Raw genomic sequence first — 22,907 nt, forward strand, 5'->3', positions numbered from 1 at the left:
CCGTTGTGCAAAGGGCGCTGAGACTTCAAGGAGTGTATGCGGTTTAAAGTGACGAGTAGTGCGATAATCTGGGACAATGGTTGTGCAAATGTTACAGATACTCCTCAATCAGTGTGCAAATGGAGCAGATGCTACTCTGGCATGAGTGGCCAGTATATGCAAATAGTGCAGCATGGCGAGACAACTACAGCGAGTGCACGAGTAATACATAATTGGCCCCACAGAAATGTGACAACGAACTCAAGTCAAAAAATTGCCAGCTTGTTGTAATGGAATTATAGGTTAGCTGTTTAAGAAGTTGATTGCAAGAGGGAAGAAGCTGTTGGAATGTCTACTAGTTCTAGTTTGCATTGATCGGTAGCGCCTACCTGAGGGAAGGAGCTGGAAGAGCTGGTGACCGGGGTGGGGAGGGTCCGAGAGGATTTTGCATGCCCTTGTCTTAGTTCTGGCAGCGTGCAAGTCCTCAAGGGTGGGTAGGGGGGTACCGACAATCCTTTCAGCAGTTTTGATTGTCCGTTGCAGTCGGAGTTTTTTTGTAGCAGCACCAAACCAGACTGTGATGGAAGAACACAGGACTGATTCGATGACCGCTGTGTAGAACTGTCTCAGCAGCTCCGGTGGCAGGCCCTGCTTTCTCAGAAGCCGCAGGAAGTACATCCTCTGCTGGGCCTTTTTGAGGACGGAGTTGATGTTGGTCACCCACTTCAGGTCCTGGGAGATTGTAATTCACAGGAACTTGAAGGTCTCGACGGTTGACACAAGGCAGCTGAACAACGTGAGGGGCAGCTGTGGCGAAGGATGCCTCCTGAAGTCCACGATCATCTCTACAGTCTTGAGCGTGTTCAGCTCCAGGTTGTGTCGGCCGCACCACAGCTCCAGCCGCTCCGCTTCCTGTCGATATGCGGACTCGTCACCGTCCTTGATGAGGCCGATGACAGTGGTGTCATCTGCAAACTTCAGGAGTTTGAGAGTCGGGTTCGCTGAGGTGCAGTCGTTCGTGTAGAGATAGAAGAGCAGTGGAGAGAGGACACAACCTTGGGGCGCCCCAGTGCTGATGCTGCGTGTGGATGAGGTGGCCTCCCCCAGCCTGACCTGCTGTGTCCTGCCCGTCAGAAAGCTGTAAATCCACTGGCAGATGGCAGGTGAGACGCTGAGCTGGAGAAGCTTGGATGAAAGGAGTTCAGGGATGATGGTGTTGAACGCTGAGCAGAAGTCCACGAACAGGATCCTCGCGTAGGTCCCTGCACTGTCGAGGTGTTCTAGGATGAAGTGCAGTCCCATGTTGACTGCATCATCCGCAGATCTGTTCGCTTGGTAGGCAAACTGCAGGGGGTCCAGCAGGGGACCTGTGACACTTTTGAGGTGGTCCAGCACGAGACGTTCAAAGGACTTCATGACCACAGATGTCAAATCGACAGGCCTGTAGTCATTCAGACCCGAGATTGCAGGTTTCTTGGGGACTGGAATGATGGTGGAGCGTTTGAAACAGGATGGAACTTCGCACATTTCCAGAGATCTGTTGAAGATCTGAGTGAAGACTGGAGCGAGCTGGTCCGCGCAGACTTTGAGGCAGGATGGGGACACGTGGTCCGGGCCTGCCGCTTTGTTAATCTTTTGTTGTTTGAAGATTCGTCTCACATCCTGTTCATGGATGGTTAACGCAGAGGTCAGAGGTGTGATTGTGGTCGCGGGTGCGGCCAGGTGGGTGTGTGGTGTGAAACTGTCCTTTTCAAATCTGCAGTAGAATGTATTCAAGTCGTTGGCTAGTGTGCTATTGTTCTCAGCTTGCGGGGATCGTCGCTTGTAATTAGTCAGTGATTGGAATGCATGCCAGACTGATTTAGAGTCGTTTGCGCTAAACTTATTTTCCAACTTTGCTGTATAGATCCTCTTTGCAATGTTAATTTCTTTAGTCAGCTGGTTTCTAGCTCGATTATACAGGGCCCTGTCCCCGCTCTGACATGCGTCCTCCTTAGCTTGGCGAAGCTGCTTAAGTTTAGCAGCGAACCACGGCTTATTGTTGTTGAATGTACGAAATTATTTTGTTGGTACACAGACCTCTTCACAGAAACTGATATAGGATGTGACAGTGTCCGTATATTCATCCAGGCTGCCAGCTGAATTTTCAAAGACACTCCAGTCTGTGCAGTCTAAACAGCTTTGAAGTTCCATCTTGGCTTCATTTGTCCACTTTTTGACTGTTTTCACTGTAGGCTTCGCACATTTAAGTTCTTGCCTGTACGTCGGTATTAAGTGAATTAAGCAGTGATCATACGAGCCCAGGGCTGCACGAGGTATAGCACGGTATGCGTTTTTTACCGTAGTGTAGCAGTGGTCGAAAGTATTATTTTCCCTGGTAGGACAGTCGATGTGCTGCTTGTATTTAGGGAGTTCGTGGTTGAGTTTAGCTTTGTTAAAGTCCCCGAGAATAATGAGGGGTGAGTCGGGGTGGTTTTTTTCAATTTCGTTGACTTGATCGGCGAGCGTTAGCAATGCGGCGTTCGTGTTAGCTTGAGGCGTTATATAGACTCCAGCCAGTATGAATGATGCAAACTCACGTGGCGAGTAGAATGGTTTACAGTTTAAGAATAGCGACTCCAAATGCGGGCTGCAGTGTGTGCTGAGGACCGTGACGTCCGTACACCATTTTTCGTTGATATAGAGGCATATCCCGCCGCCCTTTGTTTTCCCCGATGATTCCATGTCGCGGTCCGCTCGATGAATGTGGAAGCCGGGAAGCATGACGCCGCCATCGGGTACAGCGTCGCAAAGCCAGGTCTCCATGAAGCACATGGCCGCGGAACGTCCGAAGTCTTTCCTGGTCTTTAACAGAAGATGAAGCTCGTCCATTTTGTTGGGTAGGGAGCGTACATTCGCGAGGTGGATCGACGGGAACGCCAATCTGTGTCCTCTCTTGCGGAGTTTCACCTGAATGCCGGGTCGCTTCCCTCTGTGGCGCCGCTTCCGTCTCCATGCGCCGAAAACCGCGGACGCCGCTCCGGTGAATAACTCGGGGGGGAAAACCTGAGCGGATATTCGAAAGTTGGTGACAGAAAGTCCGGAGAAGACTCCTTGATGGTTAGCAGGTCTCCCCTTGTGTAAGTGAGTCGTGTAAGGTCTCCAAAGACGGACGAAAAACACAAAAACAATGACAATACTAGAGAGCGCGTTACCGATGCGACCACACTGGTAGGCGCCATCTTGGTATATCCCGCCATCTTGGTATATCCCGGCGACTTTTGTTTTCCCAGATGATTTCATGTCGCGGTCTGCCCGGTGAAGATGGAAACCGGGAAGCATGCCGGCGCCATTGGGTACAGTCTCACAAATCCAAGTCTCCGTAAAGCACATGGCGGCGGAACATCCAAAGTCTTTACTGGTCTTTATCAGAAGGTGACGCTCGTCCATATTGTTGGGTAGAGAGCGTAGATTCACGAGGTGGATCGACGGAAAAGTCAATCTGTATCCTCTCTTGTGGAGCTTCACTTGGATGCCGGCTCGCTTCCCTATGTGGCGCCGCCTCCGTCTCCATGCCCCAAAGACCGCGGTCGCTGCTCCGGTAAGTAAGTCTGGGAAAAAACTGAGCGGATTTGCGAAAGTTGGTGAAAGTTGTACAGCTGTACAGTTGTACTTTAGTTGTCATGACCCTTGTCCTGCATGCTTCTTCTCCTGTCCTTGTCCTGTTCAATCTTGTCCTGTCCTACCCACACAAGGTGTAGCACTACTGCCCCATTCAACACTCATATCTAATGTTTCAGTGTTCTAGATATGTAATGATTTACTTTTCTCATCATTTTTACAATTAGTGCTTTGTCTTTTGTCTTCGTCTCTGACTCCCCTCTAGAAACTTTGTTCTGTTCGACTGATAGACTCTGATTCTCAATAAATATCAATTATAATACTAAGAAACCACAGTGTAAGCTTAAAAACTCCACTGTGACACAGCAAAACTGTTACGGCATAAAAGGGAAACAGACCCTCCATTCTGCTTGACCTAACAGCCAAACAGGACAAAAAAAATTACCGTATAGCGCTTATCCTCACTAGGGTCACGGCCGTTCTGGAGCCTATCCCAGCTATCTTCGGGCGAGTGGCTTGGTACACCCTGAACTGGTTGCCATCTAATTGCAGGGCACATATAGTATTAATAAACAACCATTCGCACTCACGTTCACACTTACGGGCAATTTTAGTCTTCAATTAACCTACCATGCATGTTTTTGGGATGTGGGAGGAAACCGGAGTGCCCGGACAAAACCCACGCAGGCACGGGGAGAACATGCAAATGCCACACAGGCGGAACTGTGAGGCAGACGCTCTAACCAGTCGTATATATATATATATATATATATATATATATATATATATATATATATATATACGACTGGTTAGAGCAGTATATATATATATATATATACTCCTGTGTGGAGTTTGCATGTTCTCCCCGTGCCTGCGTGGGTTTTCTCCGGGCACTCCGGTTTCCTCCCACATCCCAAAAACATGCATTAATTGGAGACTCTAAATTGCCCGTAGGCATGACTGTGAGTGCGAATGGTTGTTTGTTTCTATGTGCCCTGCGATTGGCTGGCAACCAGTTCAGGGTGTACCCCGCCTCCTGCCCGATGACAGCTGGGATAGGCTCCAGCACGCCCGTGACCCTAGTGAGGAGAAGCGGCTCAGAAAATGGATGGATATATATATATATATATATATATTTGCAATCCCCGGCCCCGCCTGTGTGGGTTTTCTCCGGGCAGTCCGGTTTCCTCCCACATATATATATATATATATATATATAGCTCCTTTTGACCCTCTCTGTACTTCTCCATCAACACCCTCAAGGCAAACAATGCATATTTGTGGTTGTCTTCCAAGGCAGGAAACCATACTGTTGCTCACAAATACTTACTTCTGTCCTCAGCCTCCACTACTTTTTCCAATAACTTCATTGTGTGGCTCATCAACGTTATTCCTCTATAGTTCCCACAGCCCTTGATCTTAAAAATGGCCACCAGCACACTTTTTCTTCATTCCTCAGGCATCTTCTCATCTGCTAGAATTCTGTTGAACAAGCTGGTCAAAAACACATACCTCCACAGGAATGTCATCAGGGCCAACTGCCTTTCCATTTTTCATCCACTTTAGTGCCTTTCTAACTTCGCCCTTAGAAACCATTGCTACTTCCTGGTCCACCAACACTTGCATCTTCTACTCTTCCTTCTCTCTCCTTTTCCTCATTCACCAAATCCTCAAAGTATTCTTTCCATCTATCCAGCACACTACTGGCACCAGTCAACACATTTCTAACCTTAAACACCCTAACCTGCTGCTCAACCTTCCCATCTCTATCCCTCTGTCTGGCCAACCAGTATAGATCCTTTTATCATTATTTAGTGTCCAACCTGGCACACATGTCATCATATGCCTCTTGTTTGGCCTTTTCCACCTCTACCTTCACCCTACTTCGCAGCTCTGTGTATACTTGTCTTCTCTCCTCGTTTCTCTTAGTGTCCCACTTCTTAGCTAAACTCTTCCCTTTTATAATTTTCTGTACTTTAAGGTTCCACAACCAAGTCTATTTCTCCTGTTTCCTACCAGAAGACATATTAGGCACTCTCCTGCCCGTCTCTCTTTCCATTACAAGTTCCAGAACGACCTGTGCCACTCTGCCCCTGCCTTGCTTGGCCTTGCCTGGCCTCCGTTGCTTTACAACAGGCACCAATCCAAATTGTGTGGGGGGGTGAGGGGGGGAGATTGGAGAGGGATCATGAAGAAGGTGACAGGCTCATTTGTTGTTGCGCCTTCCAGCTCTCGCTGTATTTCATCTTCTGCCGATATGGACAAAAATGGTCCTCAGTTGACCACGGAACAAAAGCTGCTTTAAAACTGCCGCACACTGTGCGATGTGGCCCAGCCTGACTGGACTTGACCATTGCATAGAGTTCCTGACAAGCCCCCACACACTGAGTGATTGCGTAAGTGGATGCCCTGAACAGTGAGCCTGTATAGACGTTGAATGTTGTGTATTCATTATATCCATCCATCCATCCATCCATTTTCTGAGCCGCTTCTTCGCACTAGGGTCGCGGGTATGCTGGAGCCTATCCCAGCTGTCAACGGGCAGGAGGCGGGGTACACCCTGAACTGGTTGCCAGCCAATCGCAGGGCACATACAAATAAACAACCATTCGCCCCCACAGTCACACCTACGGGCAATTTTAGAGTCTCCAATTAATGCATGTTTTTGGGATGTGGGAGGAAACCGGAGTGCCTGGAGAAAACCCACGCAGGCACGGGGAGAACATGCAAAATCCACACAGGCGTGGCCGGGGATTGAACCTGGGTCCTCAGAACTGTGAGGCTGACGCTCTAACCAGTCGCCCACCGTGCCGCCGTATTCATTATAATATACTCATATTTCTTAAACCATAAAAAGATCTATTAATGAAGCAGGGTGCAAAAGAGAGGGTGTTGGTGAGAATAAATATTTGAAAGGAGTTTGCTGTCTCCATTCATTTGAATGTAACCAGTGTGTACATTCGTGTACATTCTGGTCACAAGCTTTGCTTTTTCATCTACAGGCACATTATACATACAATACAATATAGTTAAATATTGATATAAAAGTTGATGTTAAGTATTGATGCTGTCAGGATTCAGGTTGCAAGTTTGACCCAGATGCAGAGAGGACAGGGAGGTAAGTTTGTGAACGAATGTTTATTGTAGATTTGAAGCAAACAAAGGGACTGAGAACTAGATCTGGGATTGGTAGGGTTCCAACAAGGACTGGTCTGGCACGGTAGGACTGCAGGTTGTTGGGGGGCCGCAAGAGGTGAGCACTGGTTTGCAGGGAGCAAGTGCAGATGGCAGACTGGGGACAAAGAACAAGAATGAGGTAGAGATAAAATGAAATCTTTGGGAAACAAAAGTTAGGCAAGGTGGCTAGGCTACGAACTTGAGCGTTGATAGTTTGGCGACGAGTTGAAGTCCCACAGTGTCTTAAAGAGTAGTCAGGCATAATTAGGAAGATAAGGTGCAGCTGCTAGACTCCAACATGTCAAGCATGCAAAGCACTCATGACACAACACCACACAACCACACACACGCACGCACAAGGGCTAGACTCAGGGTCCTGAAACAGCAGCCCTGACAGATGAGCTGGTGCGGCGGCGCAGCTTGCTACACCTGGATATGTGTTTACCCCATGAAGGATAGCTTATCTGTTTTTTGATTGGCTCTAAGCTGCAACGTTAAGATGGTGATTCAAATTTTGAGTCGTGGCAAAACCAGTGGCAGACTGATCGGCCACTCATGAAAACAGTTGCCAGGCGTCGCTCGGTGTGTATCAGCCTTTAGACGCCATTATTGTGAAAGTGACAAGTCACAGTGCTGACAGAAACGCCTACATCTGTTGGCCAATCAGATGACAGTGACGTCACGGCCCTCCTCATCCTGCGTTTTAGAACCAGGTTGGAGTAGGTTCTGAGGAATGGTGCCATTGTCACCACCCGGCCTCGGAAAGTGTAATAGAAAAGCAACCACACAGTGGAACCAGGCTGGTTGGCTGGTCCAATGGAAAAGGGGCATCTGATTACCTTGGCTGTTGTGGTCCAGTCTTCTGGAGGCTCCCCCTGCCCACCAAGAGCCTGTCTCACCTCTTCTCGAAACCCCACAAAAACTCTTCTTTTCTCTGATTCCACCACATGCTTCTCTGCTCTGCCTTTGTCTTCTTAATCTTCTTCCGCACCACCAGAGTCATCTTACATACCACCATCCTATCATGTCTAGCTACACTTGCCCCTACCACTATATTACAGTCAGTAACCTCCTTCAGATTATATCATCTGCGCAAGATGTAATTCACCTGCGTGCTTCTACCTCCGCTCTTGTAGGTCACCCTATGTTCCTGCCTCTTCTGGAAGAATGTGTTCACTACACCCATTTCCATCCTTTTTGCAAAGTCTCCCACCATCTGTCCCTCCAAGTTCCTATCCTGGATGCCAAAATTACCCATCACTTCTTCATCACCCCTGTTTCCTTCACCAACATGTCAATTACAATCCGCAACAATCACTCTCTCTCTGTGGATGCTCTGAACTACTTTGTCTAGCTCCTTCCAAAATTTCTATTTCACCTCTGGCTCTGCATTTGAGCCCTATACCATACTCACCCGTGTCAAAACCTATATATTAAGGGATATTTATAATATGATTCTAGAAATGAATAGTGGAAATGTGAAGAAAGTAAGGCCAATTGCTTCTGATGGCACTCCAGCTTTGATAGGGAGAAACAAAGGACTGGTTCAGCGCCTGAAAGGTCACCACCCTCACCTGACATTTTACCACTAAATAATTCACCAGTCTGTCTGTGCAACAAGTCTACTCTGAAAACATAGCAACGATGATGCAATTGATAAACTTCTTTGAAAATATTATCTGCATTCCAGCATCATTTGCCGCACACGTTTCTGACAGAGGTCAATGTAGCGGTTGATGACTTGCTGAACAACAACATGAGATGACAAAGCAAAGGGAAGGTACGGGAGCCTTTTTTTGGGGGGGGGGGAATGAAATGAAAAAATCATATACATATATACGTAGATTGATGGTCACACTTCCTCAACATGCTAAATCTAGATTCTTGATTCCTTTGCCTCGGTAGTGTGCCATCTGACAATAACAAGACTATTTTGTAACTGTAAAAGTAAACTTTTGACTTCTGTAATCTTTTTTGTCGAGGTTGCTGTTGTTGTTTTATTATTATTATATTTGTCATTCGCTTCATTTCTTATTCATTATGTACTTGTGTTTTTTTTCCTTCTTCATACTTCAGACTGATTTGCATGGTGAAAGTACACATGCATTGAGTGCGGATGTTCTCGACCCTGTGTTTGCGTTTCCGGTTTCTTTTTTTTTCTTCCCGATCTCGGGGGGAGGGGACCACTGGATTGACCTCCCAGAGACCATTGAAGGTGATGGTGGACTCGCCCTTGTTCCGTGGGTGCTGGGGCGGTGCCAGCTGAAGCCCACCTTGGTACCCCGCTCTGGCTACTGGTGGGGAGTGGTGGGGCCCCCTGTCGCTCCTCTGGCCTGCTTCCTCCTCTTCTCTCCTTTCCTTGCGTCTCGCCTGGTTCCGTTCTGCAGGAGCCATGCCTCTTAATCATTCACCTAGAACACACTCACACCACTCACTGTAAATATTTTTCTCACTAGTCACATGTGGGCACACATACATATCCAGGGGAGGGTGTGGGTGTCGGACCAGGTTTCAGTACGTAAGTGCTGTTTCCCGCTCTGGTTGCCCTGCCCCTCCGCCCTGCCTGCCCCCAAGGATTTTAATGTATCACACACACTCAACCCCATCTCTTTTAATGCACCACATACACACATCTCTGGGGGGCGGTGGGTCTTGGGTGGGTGGGGTTTGGCTGTTAGGCAGCAGTGCTTGGCAGCCCTGCCCCCCCGGCATACTGGCCTCTCCATATTTTAATGCATCACACCACTCGGGGGTCACTGATACACGGGGTAGGGCAATGACTGCCAGTCGGTGATGTGGCAGTCATAGTAACAGGAGGGGAGGTAGGTTATCACTAGTTTCATGGCGGTGCTCCTCCCGGGCTGGATGACTGCTTGGCGTTAGGGCTCCCATCTCATGCCCTGCAGCTGCTCCCTTGGTTCCCCCCCTTATTCCCTTATCGGGCGCCCCTATCCTTACCCCTATCCGCCCTTCTTCCCAACAAACAATGGACACCATTTCACCATCGGCGGGGACTGGCTGCATCGTGGGACCTGCAGGTTGCGGGGGGGGGGGGGGGGGGGCGTCTTGCTCTCCTAGGGGTGGAGGAGGGAAGGGAGTGACGGAGCGCGTGGGGCATTGGGCGGGGGGTGTTGGCTGGGGGGTGGCATTGGGTCCCTGCAGCCTACCACGGGTTGTCGTAGTAGGCCCGGTGGGGCCGAGCCGCTATACCGAGGGACCGCCCTGAGTCCCTCGGTATATCCGTTATATAGTCCGTTCTATCAAAGTTCCACTGTATTTCATACCGGGATCTGTGATCCTGATCCTAGTTAAATTGGGATATGGATATGTTCATCCAATCCTACACAGAATCTCGATCAAATGCTGTTCTTGAATATGGAAATTAGGCTATTTTTTTATGCTTAAAGTCAAGATAAAAATCTGTGTCATTGAATTCGTTTTGTGACAGTTTTCTCACCGTGGTCTCTTTTGGCCTTCTGCGTTGTGCCCTCACACTTTTGTGCAAGGCATATATCTCATCTTGGCTGGAATTATCCCCCTTCGTAGTACATGCTGCCCTATACAGTAGGTACGGAATGTTTTCAGACCCAGTTAAATTTTTCACTCTTTGTTATATTGTATATTGTTATATTATATTGCAGCCATTTGTTAAAATCATTTCAGTTCATTTTTTTCCTCATTAATATACACACAGCACCCCATATTGCCAGAAAAAAATGGAATTGTTGAAGTTTTTGCTGATTTATTAAAAAGGAAAAACTGAAATATCATACATCCATAAGCATTCAGACCCTTTGCTGTGGCACTCATATATTTAACTCGGGTGCTGTCCATTTCTTCTGATCATCCTTGAGATGGTTCTACACCTTCATTGGAGTCCAGCTGTGTTTGATTATACGGATTGGACTTGATTAGGAAAGCCACACCCCTGTCTATATAAGACCTTACAACTCACAGTGCATGTCAGAGCAAATGACAATCATGAGGTCAAAGGAACTGCCTGAAGAGCTCAGAGACAGAATTGTGGCAAGGCACATATCTGGCCAAGGTTACAAAAAAATATCTGCTGCACTTAAGCTTCCTAAGAGCACAGTGGCCTCCATAATCCTGAAATGGAAGACGTTTGGGACGATCAGAACCCTTCCTAGAGCTGGCCGTTCGGCCAAACTGAGCAATTGGGGGAGAAGAGCCTTGGTGAGAGAGATGCAGTCGCGAGATGGGAGAAGGTTGTAGAAAGTCAACCATCACTGCAGCCCTCCACCAGTCAGGGCTTTATGGCAGAGTGGCCTGACGGAAGCCTCTCCTCAGTGCAAGACTCAAGAAAGCCTGCATGCAGTTTGCTAAAAAAAACACCCTGAAGGACTCCAAGATGGTGAAAAATAAGATTCTCTGGTCTGATGAGACCAAGATAGAAATTGTTGGCCTTAATTCTCAGTGGCAGGTGTGGAGAAAACCAGACACTGCTCCTCACCTGTCAGTGAAGCATGGTGGTGGCAGCAACATGTTATGGGGGTGTTTTTCAGCTGCAGGGCCAGGGAGTCTGGTTGCAATCGAAGAAAAGATGAATGCGGCCAAGTACAGGGATATCGGCCAAGTACAGGGATATCCTGTACTTCTCCAGAGTGCTCAGAACCTCAGACTGGGCTGAAGGTTCACCTTCAAAAAAGACAATGACCCTAAGCACACAGCTAAAATACCGAAGGAGTGGCTTCAGAACAAATCCGTGACTGTTTTTGAATGGCCCAGCCAGAGCCCTTACTTAAACCCAATTGAGAATCTCTGGAAAGACCTGCAAATGGCTGCCATCAACGTTCACCATCTGAATACTTATGGCTGTGTGATATTTCATTTTTTCTTTTTTAATAAATCAGCAAAAATTTCAACAATTTCGTTTTTTTTTTCTGTCAATATGGGGTGCTGTGTGTACATTAATGAGGGGGGGAAAATTACGTAAATTATTTTAACAAATGGCTGCAATATAACAAAGAGTGAAAAATTTAAGGCGGTCTGAAAACTCCCCCTGCCCACCAAGACCTCTTCTCTTCATGACTGAAATTATACCTGCATTAAATTAGGCTCCAGATACTTTAACGAGCACAACAGAGACAGTCTGTGTTAGGCATTTACCAGACACTTTAATCCAAACAACTCTGAATAGAAAATTCACAATTGCGTTTTGTCGAAAATAATTGACTAAGAACATGATCTTGTGCTGAAGGCAACTTGAAGAATAGCTGAATAAAAATTAAACAGGTGAAGGGTAAAATTAAATTGGGATGAATCCTGGAAGTCAGCCAGGGATAGCAGATAAAGGTATTACGAAATGCGGATCATTCTGATCCAGATGACTGTTTTTGAAATACCAGGCCCTGACGACCATTAATGGGAGTAAGGGCATTTTTTTTTGTAACGGTGTTACTAATGTGTGTTACTTGTCCCAGTAACATTTTGTATCATTAATTATGTTTTAATTTATGATAACACCATTACAGTTTCTGCCCCCCCAAAAAACCTTTAATTATTTAATGAAAGAAGCTGTTTTCAGCAGACCAACGGGATCTCTAAACCGACTCCGAGAGGCTTTTTTTTTTTTTTTTTTTGTGAGGGGCACCAGACAACTGCAGTGATCAGGATTGGCTGAGGTAGAATCAAATTTTATTGTAAGCCAATGAGGTTGAGTTGTGTAGGTGTTCTTGACACAAATGGGGAGCATGGATGGTTGCATACACGGACTCACAATGAGTCGACAAGTAGTGAGTTGTAAGGACTGAGGAAATGATGAACAACAGGAATGGCGAGCCCGATTAAACCTTTTGTGAAAGCAAGCGTCTTTAACTGGAAGTATAGACATTACTTTTCTGTAAACCAAATTAAAGGACAGAATGTATATGCAAATGCACATTATGCCACGGACAAAAGTGCATCACCATATCGGAGTCGGGACAGCCGGATGAACATCTTTCACCGGACATGCACCTCGACAGTACCCAGCAAGCAGACAAGCATCTCTCCTTCAACTATACCATTTTTACATTTTTGTTCATAGTGGGACTTGATTATATGCCCTCCGACTCCAAAGTCCTTGACTGAGCTACTGCCAATGACAGCGTCATGCAACCAAAATAATTGAAGATTGACTTTTTGCCCCCCATGTTTAGTCTCAGACGGAGCTTAACAAACTAGCAGCAACGTATTGTGTGGAAGACATCTTTGACCAACGTCTAGTTAGGCTCAGTCAAAGCACCAGTTGCCAAAATAACGGCCACTGTCAGAATATGTCATGTAATCATACGTTATCGAAATATACGGTAAAGTAGATGCTCAATAAGGTGCTATTAATATCAAATGTTCAAATATCAAAACATCTACTTTGTTATTTTTATTGATTACATTTCTGAAATGTAGTATTATATCTACAATACCTACTGTCCATGACATTTCATTGGTTGCTAGACTAACTTCATTCCAAAGCAACTGATTATACAGTATTTGTGGACACCGTTTGCGTCAGTGATTTATTGTATTAAGTGTTCATTTCATTATAGCAGTGGTCCTACCAACCTGGTGCCCAATGACCACACATTGCAAGTCACAGCAATCTCACGAAACATCTCCCAACGGCACATGCCAGTTTGATTTATTGAAATTAAATGACACTTAAAGTGAAAATACTGGGAAGTACAATATGAACCAATTGCATGGAAGATGTGTGACAATTCCTTTTGTTTGTTTTTTGTTTTACACTACATTGAGTTAAAAGCAGTTACAATTGAAACGCTTTGTCGTGAAGTAAATACTTGAACTAGGGCCTACTGCACATCTACCTTGTCGTTTAAAGTCTAGCTAATAGTAAGTTGAATAAAATACCCATAAACGCTGTTCCACTCTATATGACTGGCTAGTGAATCCGCTAAAAAATTATAAATAAAATGTATATTTGAAGGCTTTTCAAAAAAGTAATGCAATAATTACTTTGGATATGGGAGATTTCCGCCCAACAGTGATATTACGTATCTGAATGTTTTATCCCTAGCAAGGAGGTTATACAACCCCCAATTCCAATTAAGTTGGGACATTGTGTTAAACATTGTGTTTAAAACAGAATACAATGATTTGCAAATCATGTTCAACATATATTTAATTGAATACACGACAAAGACAAGATATTTAAAGTTCAAACTGATAAACTTTATTGTTTTCAGCAAATAATCATTAACTTAGAATTTTATGCCTGCAACATGTTCCAAAAAAAGCTGGGACAGGTGCCAAAAAAGACTGAGAAAGTTGAGGAATGCTCATCAAACACCTGTTTGGAACATCTCACAGGTGAACAGGCTAATTGGGAACAGGTGGATGACATGATTGGGTATAAAAGGAGCTTCCCTGAATTGCTCAGTCATTCACAAGCATAGATGGGGCGAGGTTCACCTCTTTGTGAACAAGTGCGTGAGAAAATAGTCAAACAGTTTAAGGACAATGTTCCTCAACGGAAACTGTGGACGTGCTGTCCTCCGGGCCAAAGAGGAAAAGAACCAGCTGGACTGTTATGGAAGCAAAGTTCAAAAGCCAGCATCTGTGATGGTATGGGGCTGTGTTAGTGCCAATGGCAGGGGTAACTTACACATCTGTGAAGGCACCGTTACCGCTGAAAGGTACATACAGGTTTTGGAGAAACATATGCTGCCATCCAAGCAACGTCTTTTTCATGGACGCCCCTGCTTATTTCAGCAAGACAATGCCAAACCACCTTCTGCACGTGTTACAACAGCGTGGCTTCGTAGTAAAAGAGTACGGGTACTAGACTGGCCTGCCTGCAGTCCAGACCTGTCTCCCATCGAAAATGTGTGGCGCATTATGAAGCGTAAAATACGATAACGGAGACCCCGGACTGTTGAACAGCTGAAGCTGTACATCAAGCAAGAATGGGAAAGAATTCCACCTACAAAGCTTCAACAATTAGTGTCCTCAGTTCCCAAAGGTTTATTGAATGTTGTTAAAAGAAAAGGTGATGTAACACAGTGGTAAACATGACCCTGTCCCAGCTTTTTTGGAACGTGTTGCAGCCATAAAATTTTGAGTTCATGATTATTTGCTAAAAACAAGAAAATTTATCAGTTTGAACATCCTGTCCCAACTTCATTGGAATTGGGGTTGAATGATTTAAATTTTTGATGGTCCATCTAATATTTTGTGCAGCTTCATATTTTATTTTTGATAGTATAGTAACCTCTGTTCTGATGATTGATGTTATTTTTAATGTTGAATGCCTCTAAAGTCAAAGGCCCCTGAGGTCATACATTTTGGGATTTAACTAAATGTTTTAGTAAACTATGCCTCAGTCAGGCAAATCGTTTGAACAGCCATCATGTATTATATCAGCATAGAGGGACCTCAGCTTCTCACAAAAGCTCAGTTCATCAAGCATCTGATGATTTACTCTGGGCATTCTGCTTTCCCTGCATTAGTAGCATCACTTCATCAAAGACAAGACAACAAATTGTGTGAAACTAAAGTTTAATGAACAGAGGATCAAAACAATTATTTCTCTCACATGGTGTAACCAACAATGCAACATATTTCCCAATGCATTATTGCTTTGCTATTATTTCAGATGCAATACATAGACAACTTGTATTTAATATTATACTGTCTGTAATTTCAAAATCTCAAACAGATTCACATAATGGCAATAGCTATTTCATCTACCTACTATCCCCCCTACTCATTGGCATTTTAATGACATAGGGTTTCTAAACCTACAGGTATTTCGACCTTAGACATATAGCAACAAAAGCATTTGTTTATTCTCGTGAAAATACAATGATGAGAGTGCTCAAAGGTCGATCTCTAGATTGCTCTATTGAAGTGAAGCCCAATACAGTATATTCATATTTTGTCTTTTGACATTGAGATTGTCACTGATGGTGTAGTGGTACACTCGCCTAACTTTGGTGCAGGCAGCGTGGGTTCAGTTCCCACTCAGTGACGGTGTGAATGTGAGTGCGAATGGTTGTCTGCGTCTATATGTGCTCTGCGACTGACTCGCGACCAGTTCAGGGTGTAGTCCGCCTTTCGCTCCAGCGCCCCGTGACCCTAACCAGGATAAGCGGTGTTGAAAATGGATGGACATTGAGATTTTATGTGCACCGTTCCTTTTGTGTCATTTGACATCCAAAAAGATTACCAGGGTTTCTTTTACATGACTTTGCAAGTACCCCTGTTCCTTTCCTTAAAATGGATCCTTTAATGTTGCAATGTGATGCGAAACTTCACATCCTCCATTATCTGTATGTAGTCATGGTTACATCTATGGGGTGCCATTTGTAACGCTGTCATGCCAAAAATAACAGCAACATTTTGTCATATTTAGCTTCAAAACGTGTTTAAAAAAACTACAATTTTCGAGAGTCACTTTTCTGCACATTTAGAACAATATTTGTCAACTTAATTGTGAAATCCAGATATTAAATGTTACACCTAAATCTCAAATCTAAATGTTAAATATATATTTTTTGTTAAATCTATATCTAAATATAAATTTAGATTTAGAAATTTAAATTTAGATTTAAATTTGACCTAAATATTTAGTCAATATGCAAATCCACACTGCCAAGAAACAGACATACCAAAATAAAAGTTATGTGTTTGTAGCATCAAATAACATAAAAAAATAAAAAATAAAAAACCTCTTATACGGGGGAATTGAGCCTTGGAAATATATTATCACTCCCTGAAATAACAAACTAGTTATGGAAGCTTAATTTGACGAGTATTTTGAGTATTTAGTGTCACTCGCCTGCCGCCTCAGAGTGCTTGTTCGCCGGCTGCAAGAGAGCGGATATCAACTCTGGAGTGGCAAGGGGAGTGAGGGGAGAAAAAAAGAACTGTTGCTGCCGCGGTGGTTCTTTTTTTCACCCAGGCATTTCAGCACGAAGCGCCGCCGCCCCCTAACCCCGCCCCCTCCATGTTTTTTGGCACTATAAACAAACAGCTTTTATTTTGGTACTTCCATTTCTTGGATGTGTGGATTTGCATATTAGCTAAATATTTAGTTCAACCTGAAACATTTAGATTCAACCTTTCCAGCCATCCATCGATTTTCTGAGCCGCTTCTCCTCACTAGGGTCGCGGGCGTGCTGGCGCCTTAGATATGGATTCAGCATTTATATATAGATTTAACATTTAGTTTTAAATTTATATTTAAATTGACATTGAAGTTATATATATATATATATATATATATATATAGATAGATATATATATAAAACATTCATATTTAGATATATATTTCACATTTAAATATATATTTAGCATTTAGATTTGAGATTTAGATTTAACATTTAATATTTGGATTTAACTATAAAGTTGACAGATTTTGCTCTACATGTGCAAAAAAAGTGACTCGGAAATTGACAATTTTTTGTTTTAAACACTGAAGCTAAATGTGACAAAATGTTGTTGTTATTTTCAGTGTGAGCCGCTTTACAAACGGCACCCAATATACATATGTACTGTACATACAGTTAAGAACAACATTATTAATACCTTGGCCAAATTTTGCGTTAAAGTAATTTATAATTAGGTGAATCCATATATTACAGCTAAAAATTAGAAAAGAATGTGTGACAAGAAATGGTAAGAGGTACAGTACTTACATTTTTTTGATATAATCTATTCTTTTTTGATGCAAAGTTAAGATGCGTCATTTTCTTTTCATTAAAGTACAGGCATATCCAATGTTCGAATTGTATAGTTGTTACTTATAGATAGATATAGCAGATAGTATGTTCAGGTTTACTTTATGCTCGAAATACAAGGGTTATACAAAATATTAAGATTGTTCCCTCCAAATTTAATAAGATTATGGATAGCATGAATGACTTTCAAAATGTAAAAAGCTGTGTAAATGGCAAAAAAGGCAATTGTCAATGTCATTTCTTGTCTGAAGATACACATTTAACCAACAAAAACTCACTTTGGCTTTTTAGTGTGTGTATAATTTCATCAGAAACATGACCCTATGAAACCGTTTCGTTTGGCCGGTTATGAAATTGTGCAATTATAATCCATCCATGCAGAAACAAGATGTTTTTTATAGCATAATTTAAGATGGTCCACCGACCAATGCCAAGTGATTAGGTTGTATGTAAGGCTTTAGTTCAAGAGGCAATCAATGAGCAGATTGAACAAAAGTCTTAAATCTTCCATTGCTGTTCATCAGTACTAGGAGTTAATGAATTCACCTTGGACAATGTTATACATCTGAAATGCTAATTAATCTAATAATTATAGAGGAAAATGTTTCACTCGTTGTATTGTTATGGATTGAATAATTCTATACTTTGTAAACCTACAGCACAGTACATTTAATCAAGAAGGGATATGATGGCTATGAACAATTGTTAATGTCACACATTACCGTGAAGCTGAGTTAATTTCTATTACTGTATAAGCAGACAAGAGTGTGTGTTTACATCACACTATGGCCAAAAAAACAGCTTCCCGAAATGTAAAACCTAAGCTACAAACTAGTAGAGCATAGTAACATTCCATGTATAAACATTATAGGTTTTAGGATTTGACACTGAAAATCTATTTACCACGTGACATTACATAATACAGATAAAAATGGTAAAAAAATGACTGGATTTATCAAAGCTCACTCAAAACCATAAGAGCTACAGTTTTGACTGCAGTGGGAGTGGTGTCTCTACTGCAACAACTTCCTTCGACACATTCTATTTGTTGACGTTAGAGGCAGCTTGTCTTTAATATTGACATTCATATCTGACAAAGGGAGTCTGTGGAGGGGTCACCGCTTGTCAATCTGGCAGTGTTGTTATTTGTTATCAGTTGTTGTGGACTGATGCTCAATTGATCTAATACAAGGGTTGTAAACAAGAAATAGTGAAACGGCAGTGCGAACCAAGTTTATATGTAAGAAAACAGATCATATTTTTTAGCCATTGTGTCATCGGTATTTATATAACCTTAGAATTTTCTTGAAGTGAATCATAGAACTTGAAGTGAATCATAGAGCAGTGCTAGTTTTTTTTAGTCTGATAAGACAGAAAAACACGAAGAAAAAATGTAGCAGGAATATGTTTTGTCCAGAAATCTGTTAAAATGTTGATGGGAACAGATTTTTGTTGACACATTAAATATCAGTTCATGAAATTAAAATAGTCAGAATGGATATTTTTCAAATATAATCATTTTTCAAGTATAATCATGGACATGATATATTGACAAATGCAACACCTGCAATACACAATTTACTTTTCAAAAAAATACGCTCATGCAGACAGTGTCAATATCTGTGAAGAAAATAATAGAAAATGACGATTTTGTTCAGCTGTTCTCATATACACTTTAAAGTGAATCAATCCGGATGTTTGGATTTCTTCTTCGTCATCTGACATGACTCAGAGGAATCCAAGAGAGGACAATCATAAAAGGTGCCACACATAGATATTCACGTGCGCACCACACACAAAATGCAATCAAATCATAATAAAGAAGATGAATGAGGACGAGGTAATTGTGTGTTTTTAGACCATCTCGGCAAGGACAGATTCAGGAATGTACTGTCAAATTCATTCTAGTTGACACAGCACCAATTTCCTGATAACACTGGCAGTTATGCTACACATCATAGCATTTTTTTTTATTATTGTACATATTAAATGAATAAATCTATTATGTTGGATCTAACAAATATTATTCTGAATTAGTACTTGGTCATTAAACACCGACTATTTCAGCTGTACACAAGGCATTGCCGGATCAGATTCACTTGACTATGTACAGTATACGCTATTAAAAACAAGTTAGACCACATTAGTCACATATGGTCTACCGGTATATATATATGTAACATGTCATGGAACGTGTCTAATGTTGGCTTAATCGGCCATCACCTATCTGCTATGTAAATTGTGTAATATGAACGATGCATCCAAGACAATAGTTTTATTTGCAATCGAACTTTTAAAAATTAACCTAGTCTCTTATGTAATAGCACAAGCTGGTGTATCCCTTTAATAATCGGAATACAAAACACAGAGGTAATTTAATTTTAGTGCAGATTTGTTAAAATTACTAGTAATACAAAAGTGTTGTAAATAATAGCAAGGAAGATACTCTTCACTTTGAGGCTACTCTCAAATATAAAAATAAATAAAAAGAAAAATATTGAAAAGCACATACGCTATCTAACTATATAGAGTAGTTATAAGTATTAGATTGACGTTCTCCTAATACAGAATGGCTTACGAACTGTGTTGACATACTGTATGCATGCAATATCAACACACACTAGTTAAACACACACAATAATGACCCCCATAGCCAACAGCTCCAGAAAGAACAATTTGTGCTGTCGCAGCAGGTGAAAATATAATGTGGTTAACGCTACGCAAGATACAGGGCTACAACTGTCTGTTTAAAAATGTACAGAACACATGGATTACCAACCGTGACAGTTGTAACATCCTGCTGGCGTTGAAAGCCTTATCTCACTAATGGATGTTGCAACAAGAACAGTGAATTTAATTCTCAGGAGCAAACAGTGGCTTCATCCTGAGATAATAAAACAGTCTGTACTAAATACTTATACATAGATTTTCAAGTAATAAAGAAACTGTTAAATGGACCTCTAATTTATTAATAAGACTTAATATGAGATCTTTTTTTAAATACCATCAGAGAGAGAGATGCTGGAATTCTATTCTCCAATGCTCCAATAAGCACTTATTTAGATTTAAACTCTAACATCTACATTTGACAAATGCGGGGGGAAAAACAACCCTCCACCTTAAAAAGGGAAATGATATCCAAAGGTGGAAAAAATACAATCACCGTCAGGAAGAAGGAGCTGTGTTTACTTCTGCCAACTGTTTAATCTATCATTCTCTGCACACTCAGAAATCAAACTGGTTTTAGCATGTTCTGACACATTTAGGCTAAGGATGCAGAGTTCTTTCCTTCTCTCCCCTTTTCTTGTCTCTCTCGTTCGAGTTGCCCTGAGAGATTAGCAAGAAGGGAAAGTGGATAGAGGAGAGACGGTACACCACTATAGCTGAATCTACTCGGCCACTCCGTCACTTTAGGAGAGAGCAATAAGTCCCAGCTGAGCTGGTGCTGCTCGCTGCCCGGGCTCTACCTGCGAGCTGCTCTAGGGGCCTTTCCACAGCCTCTGCCAGAAGCACATGTGTGAGATAACTAGCCAACAAGCCAGACAATGGGGCTTTGTCATCACAGCAGGTCGTCGTAGTCCAGCATTTTCGAGTGCTGGCGGCTTTTCCACAGACGGAACAAGCGGAAGTTAAAGTACATCTCAATCATCTCTTTACCTAGTGAGGGGAGGGGCGGGGGGGGGGGGGGCAGAACAAATCCTGATTACAAAATTGTCCATGCGTTTGAATAGGGCTGGCACATCACTATTGGGTTGTGGTGGCAAAGTGTACAAATGTAAAAGTACTGTAGAAAGGGGAGAGAGGCTTAAAAAACACAGATGAGATAATGACATTCTATTGGGAAAATAGCCTCGCATCAATAGGTGTCAGGAAAATGACTGATGAGAGATGCGCACATAGCACAGCAGCGTTCACACCTGTTTGTTCATACTCCCTATTGCACTTTCGTCATCAGTAAAAAGACTTGCTGACACTGACTAATATCAGTGATTAAAATCCACCAGTTGGGATAGCGAGGCAAATCAATACTGTCTGTATTTTTTATTTATATATTTTTTTTAAAAGGGGACATTCTTTGGATATTTGACTGCTTTACTGTTTGTGCACAATGAAAATAGTTTAGTCTTTGATGTGCCTGCCCACCCATGTTCCATACCCATCTTTCATAAGTGTGAAATTAAACGACATCTTTTGTTAGCTTCCTATTTCTGAAAAAGGAACACAATGTGAGTGGCCTGTTCTGCACTACCGCCCCATTGTTGCTTAAGGCGAACTAAACATGTCAAAATGTTCTTTTCTATTTCAAATGTGCATGCACTATCTTCCAAATCAGCTGCTGTTCACTTAAATCTATGAAGTATTTATTCTAATATACATATAGACCCTTTTCAAAACATTAAAATATCATTTATGTTTATTTATGTCCATAATTCCATTCAAAAAGTTAAACTTTCATAGATAATAGATTCAAGGGCCACAATTTTAACAATTTCAAGTATTTAGTTGTTTATTTTTACATAATTTGGGTTTCCAGCTCATAAAACCCACAAAATCAGGAATTCAAAAAATTAGAATACTGTGAAGAAATCAGACCAAATTTTGCAGGCCATAGATGTTTTAAACTGAGTGTTACAAACTAATCATCTACTAAACTCAAAGCACCTGCACAGGTTTCCCCAGGTGTCATTAAATTGCTTCAGTTTGGTTCAATTGTCTCAGTTTGGTTCAATATTGGGAAGACTGCAGACTTGACAACTGTCCAGAAGACCATCATTGCTACCCTCCATAGGATGGGTAAGCCACAAAGGTTCACAGCTAAGGAGGCTGGCTGTTCACAGAGTGCTGTGTCCAAGCATATCAATGGAAAGTCTAGTGGAAGGACAAAATGTGGCAGGAGAAGATGCTCCAGCAAAAGAAATGACCGTGGGCTTCAGCGGCTTATCAGAGTGGAATGAGGCGGGAGTCACAGCTTCAAAAACCACCATATTCCAACGCATTCGGGAGATGGCCTACAATTATCAGGTTCTTCGGGTCAAGCCACTTCTGAGCCTGAGTCAACATAGGAAGTGTCTCAACTGGGCCAAGGAGAAGAAGGACTGGACTGTTGGCCAGTGGTCCATGGTCCTCTTTTCGGATGAAAGTAAAGTGTGCCTTTCATTCGGGAATCAAGGTCGAAGGGATTGGAGGAAGGCAGGTGAAGAACAGAACCCGAGCGGCTTGAGGTCCAGTGTGAAATATCCACAGTCAGTCGTGATTTGGGGTGCAATGTCCAGTGCAGGTGTTTGTAAACTCTGCTTTCTTAAATCCAAGGTCACCGCAGCAGTCTACTAGAATGTTTTAGAGGACTTCATGATTCCTTCTGCTGAGGATCTGTATGGAGATACAGATTTCATCTTCCACCAGCAAAACCTGGTTTGATGCCCATGCCATCACAGTGCTTGACTGGCGAGCTAA

The 22,907-nt window shown here is 42.7% G+C and overlaps 1 protein-coding gene across 1 annotated transcript in view; it reads right to left on the reverse strand.

Moving 5' to 3' along the window:
* Positions 1-15,253: 15,253 nt before the first annotated feature.
* LOC133474601 (NMDA receptor synaptonuclear signaling and neuronal migration factor-like) overlaps positions 15,254-22,907 on the reverse strand; it is a 50,195-nt gene continuing 42,541 nt past the window's right edge. The window contains exon 14 of the mRNA XM_061766396.1: positions 15,254-21,110. Within this exon, the coding sequence (XP_061622380.1) occupies positions 21,013-21,110 (98 nt within the window). The 3' untranslated portion in view covers positions 15,254-21,012. The remainder of the gene's footprint in view (positions 21,111-22,907) is intronic.

This window comes from Phyllopteryx taeniolatus, chromosome 3, assembly GCF_024500385.1.
Source record: "Phyllopteryx taeniolatus isolate TA_2022b chromosome 3, UOR_Ptae_1.2, whole genome shotgun sequence".
NCBI classification, from domain to species: domain Eukaryota; kingdom Metazoa; phylum Chordata; class Actinopteri; order Syngnathiformes; family Syngnathidae; genus Phyllopteryx; species Phyllopteryx taeniolatus.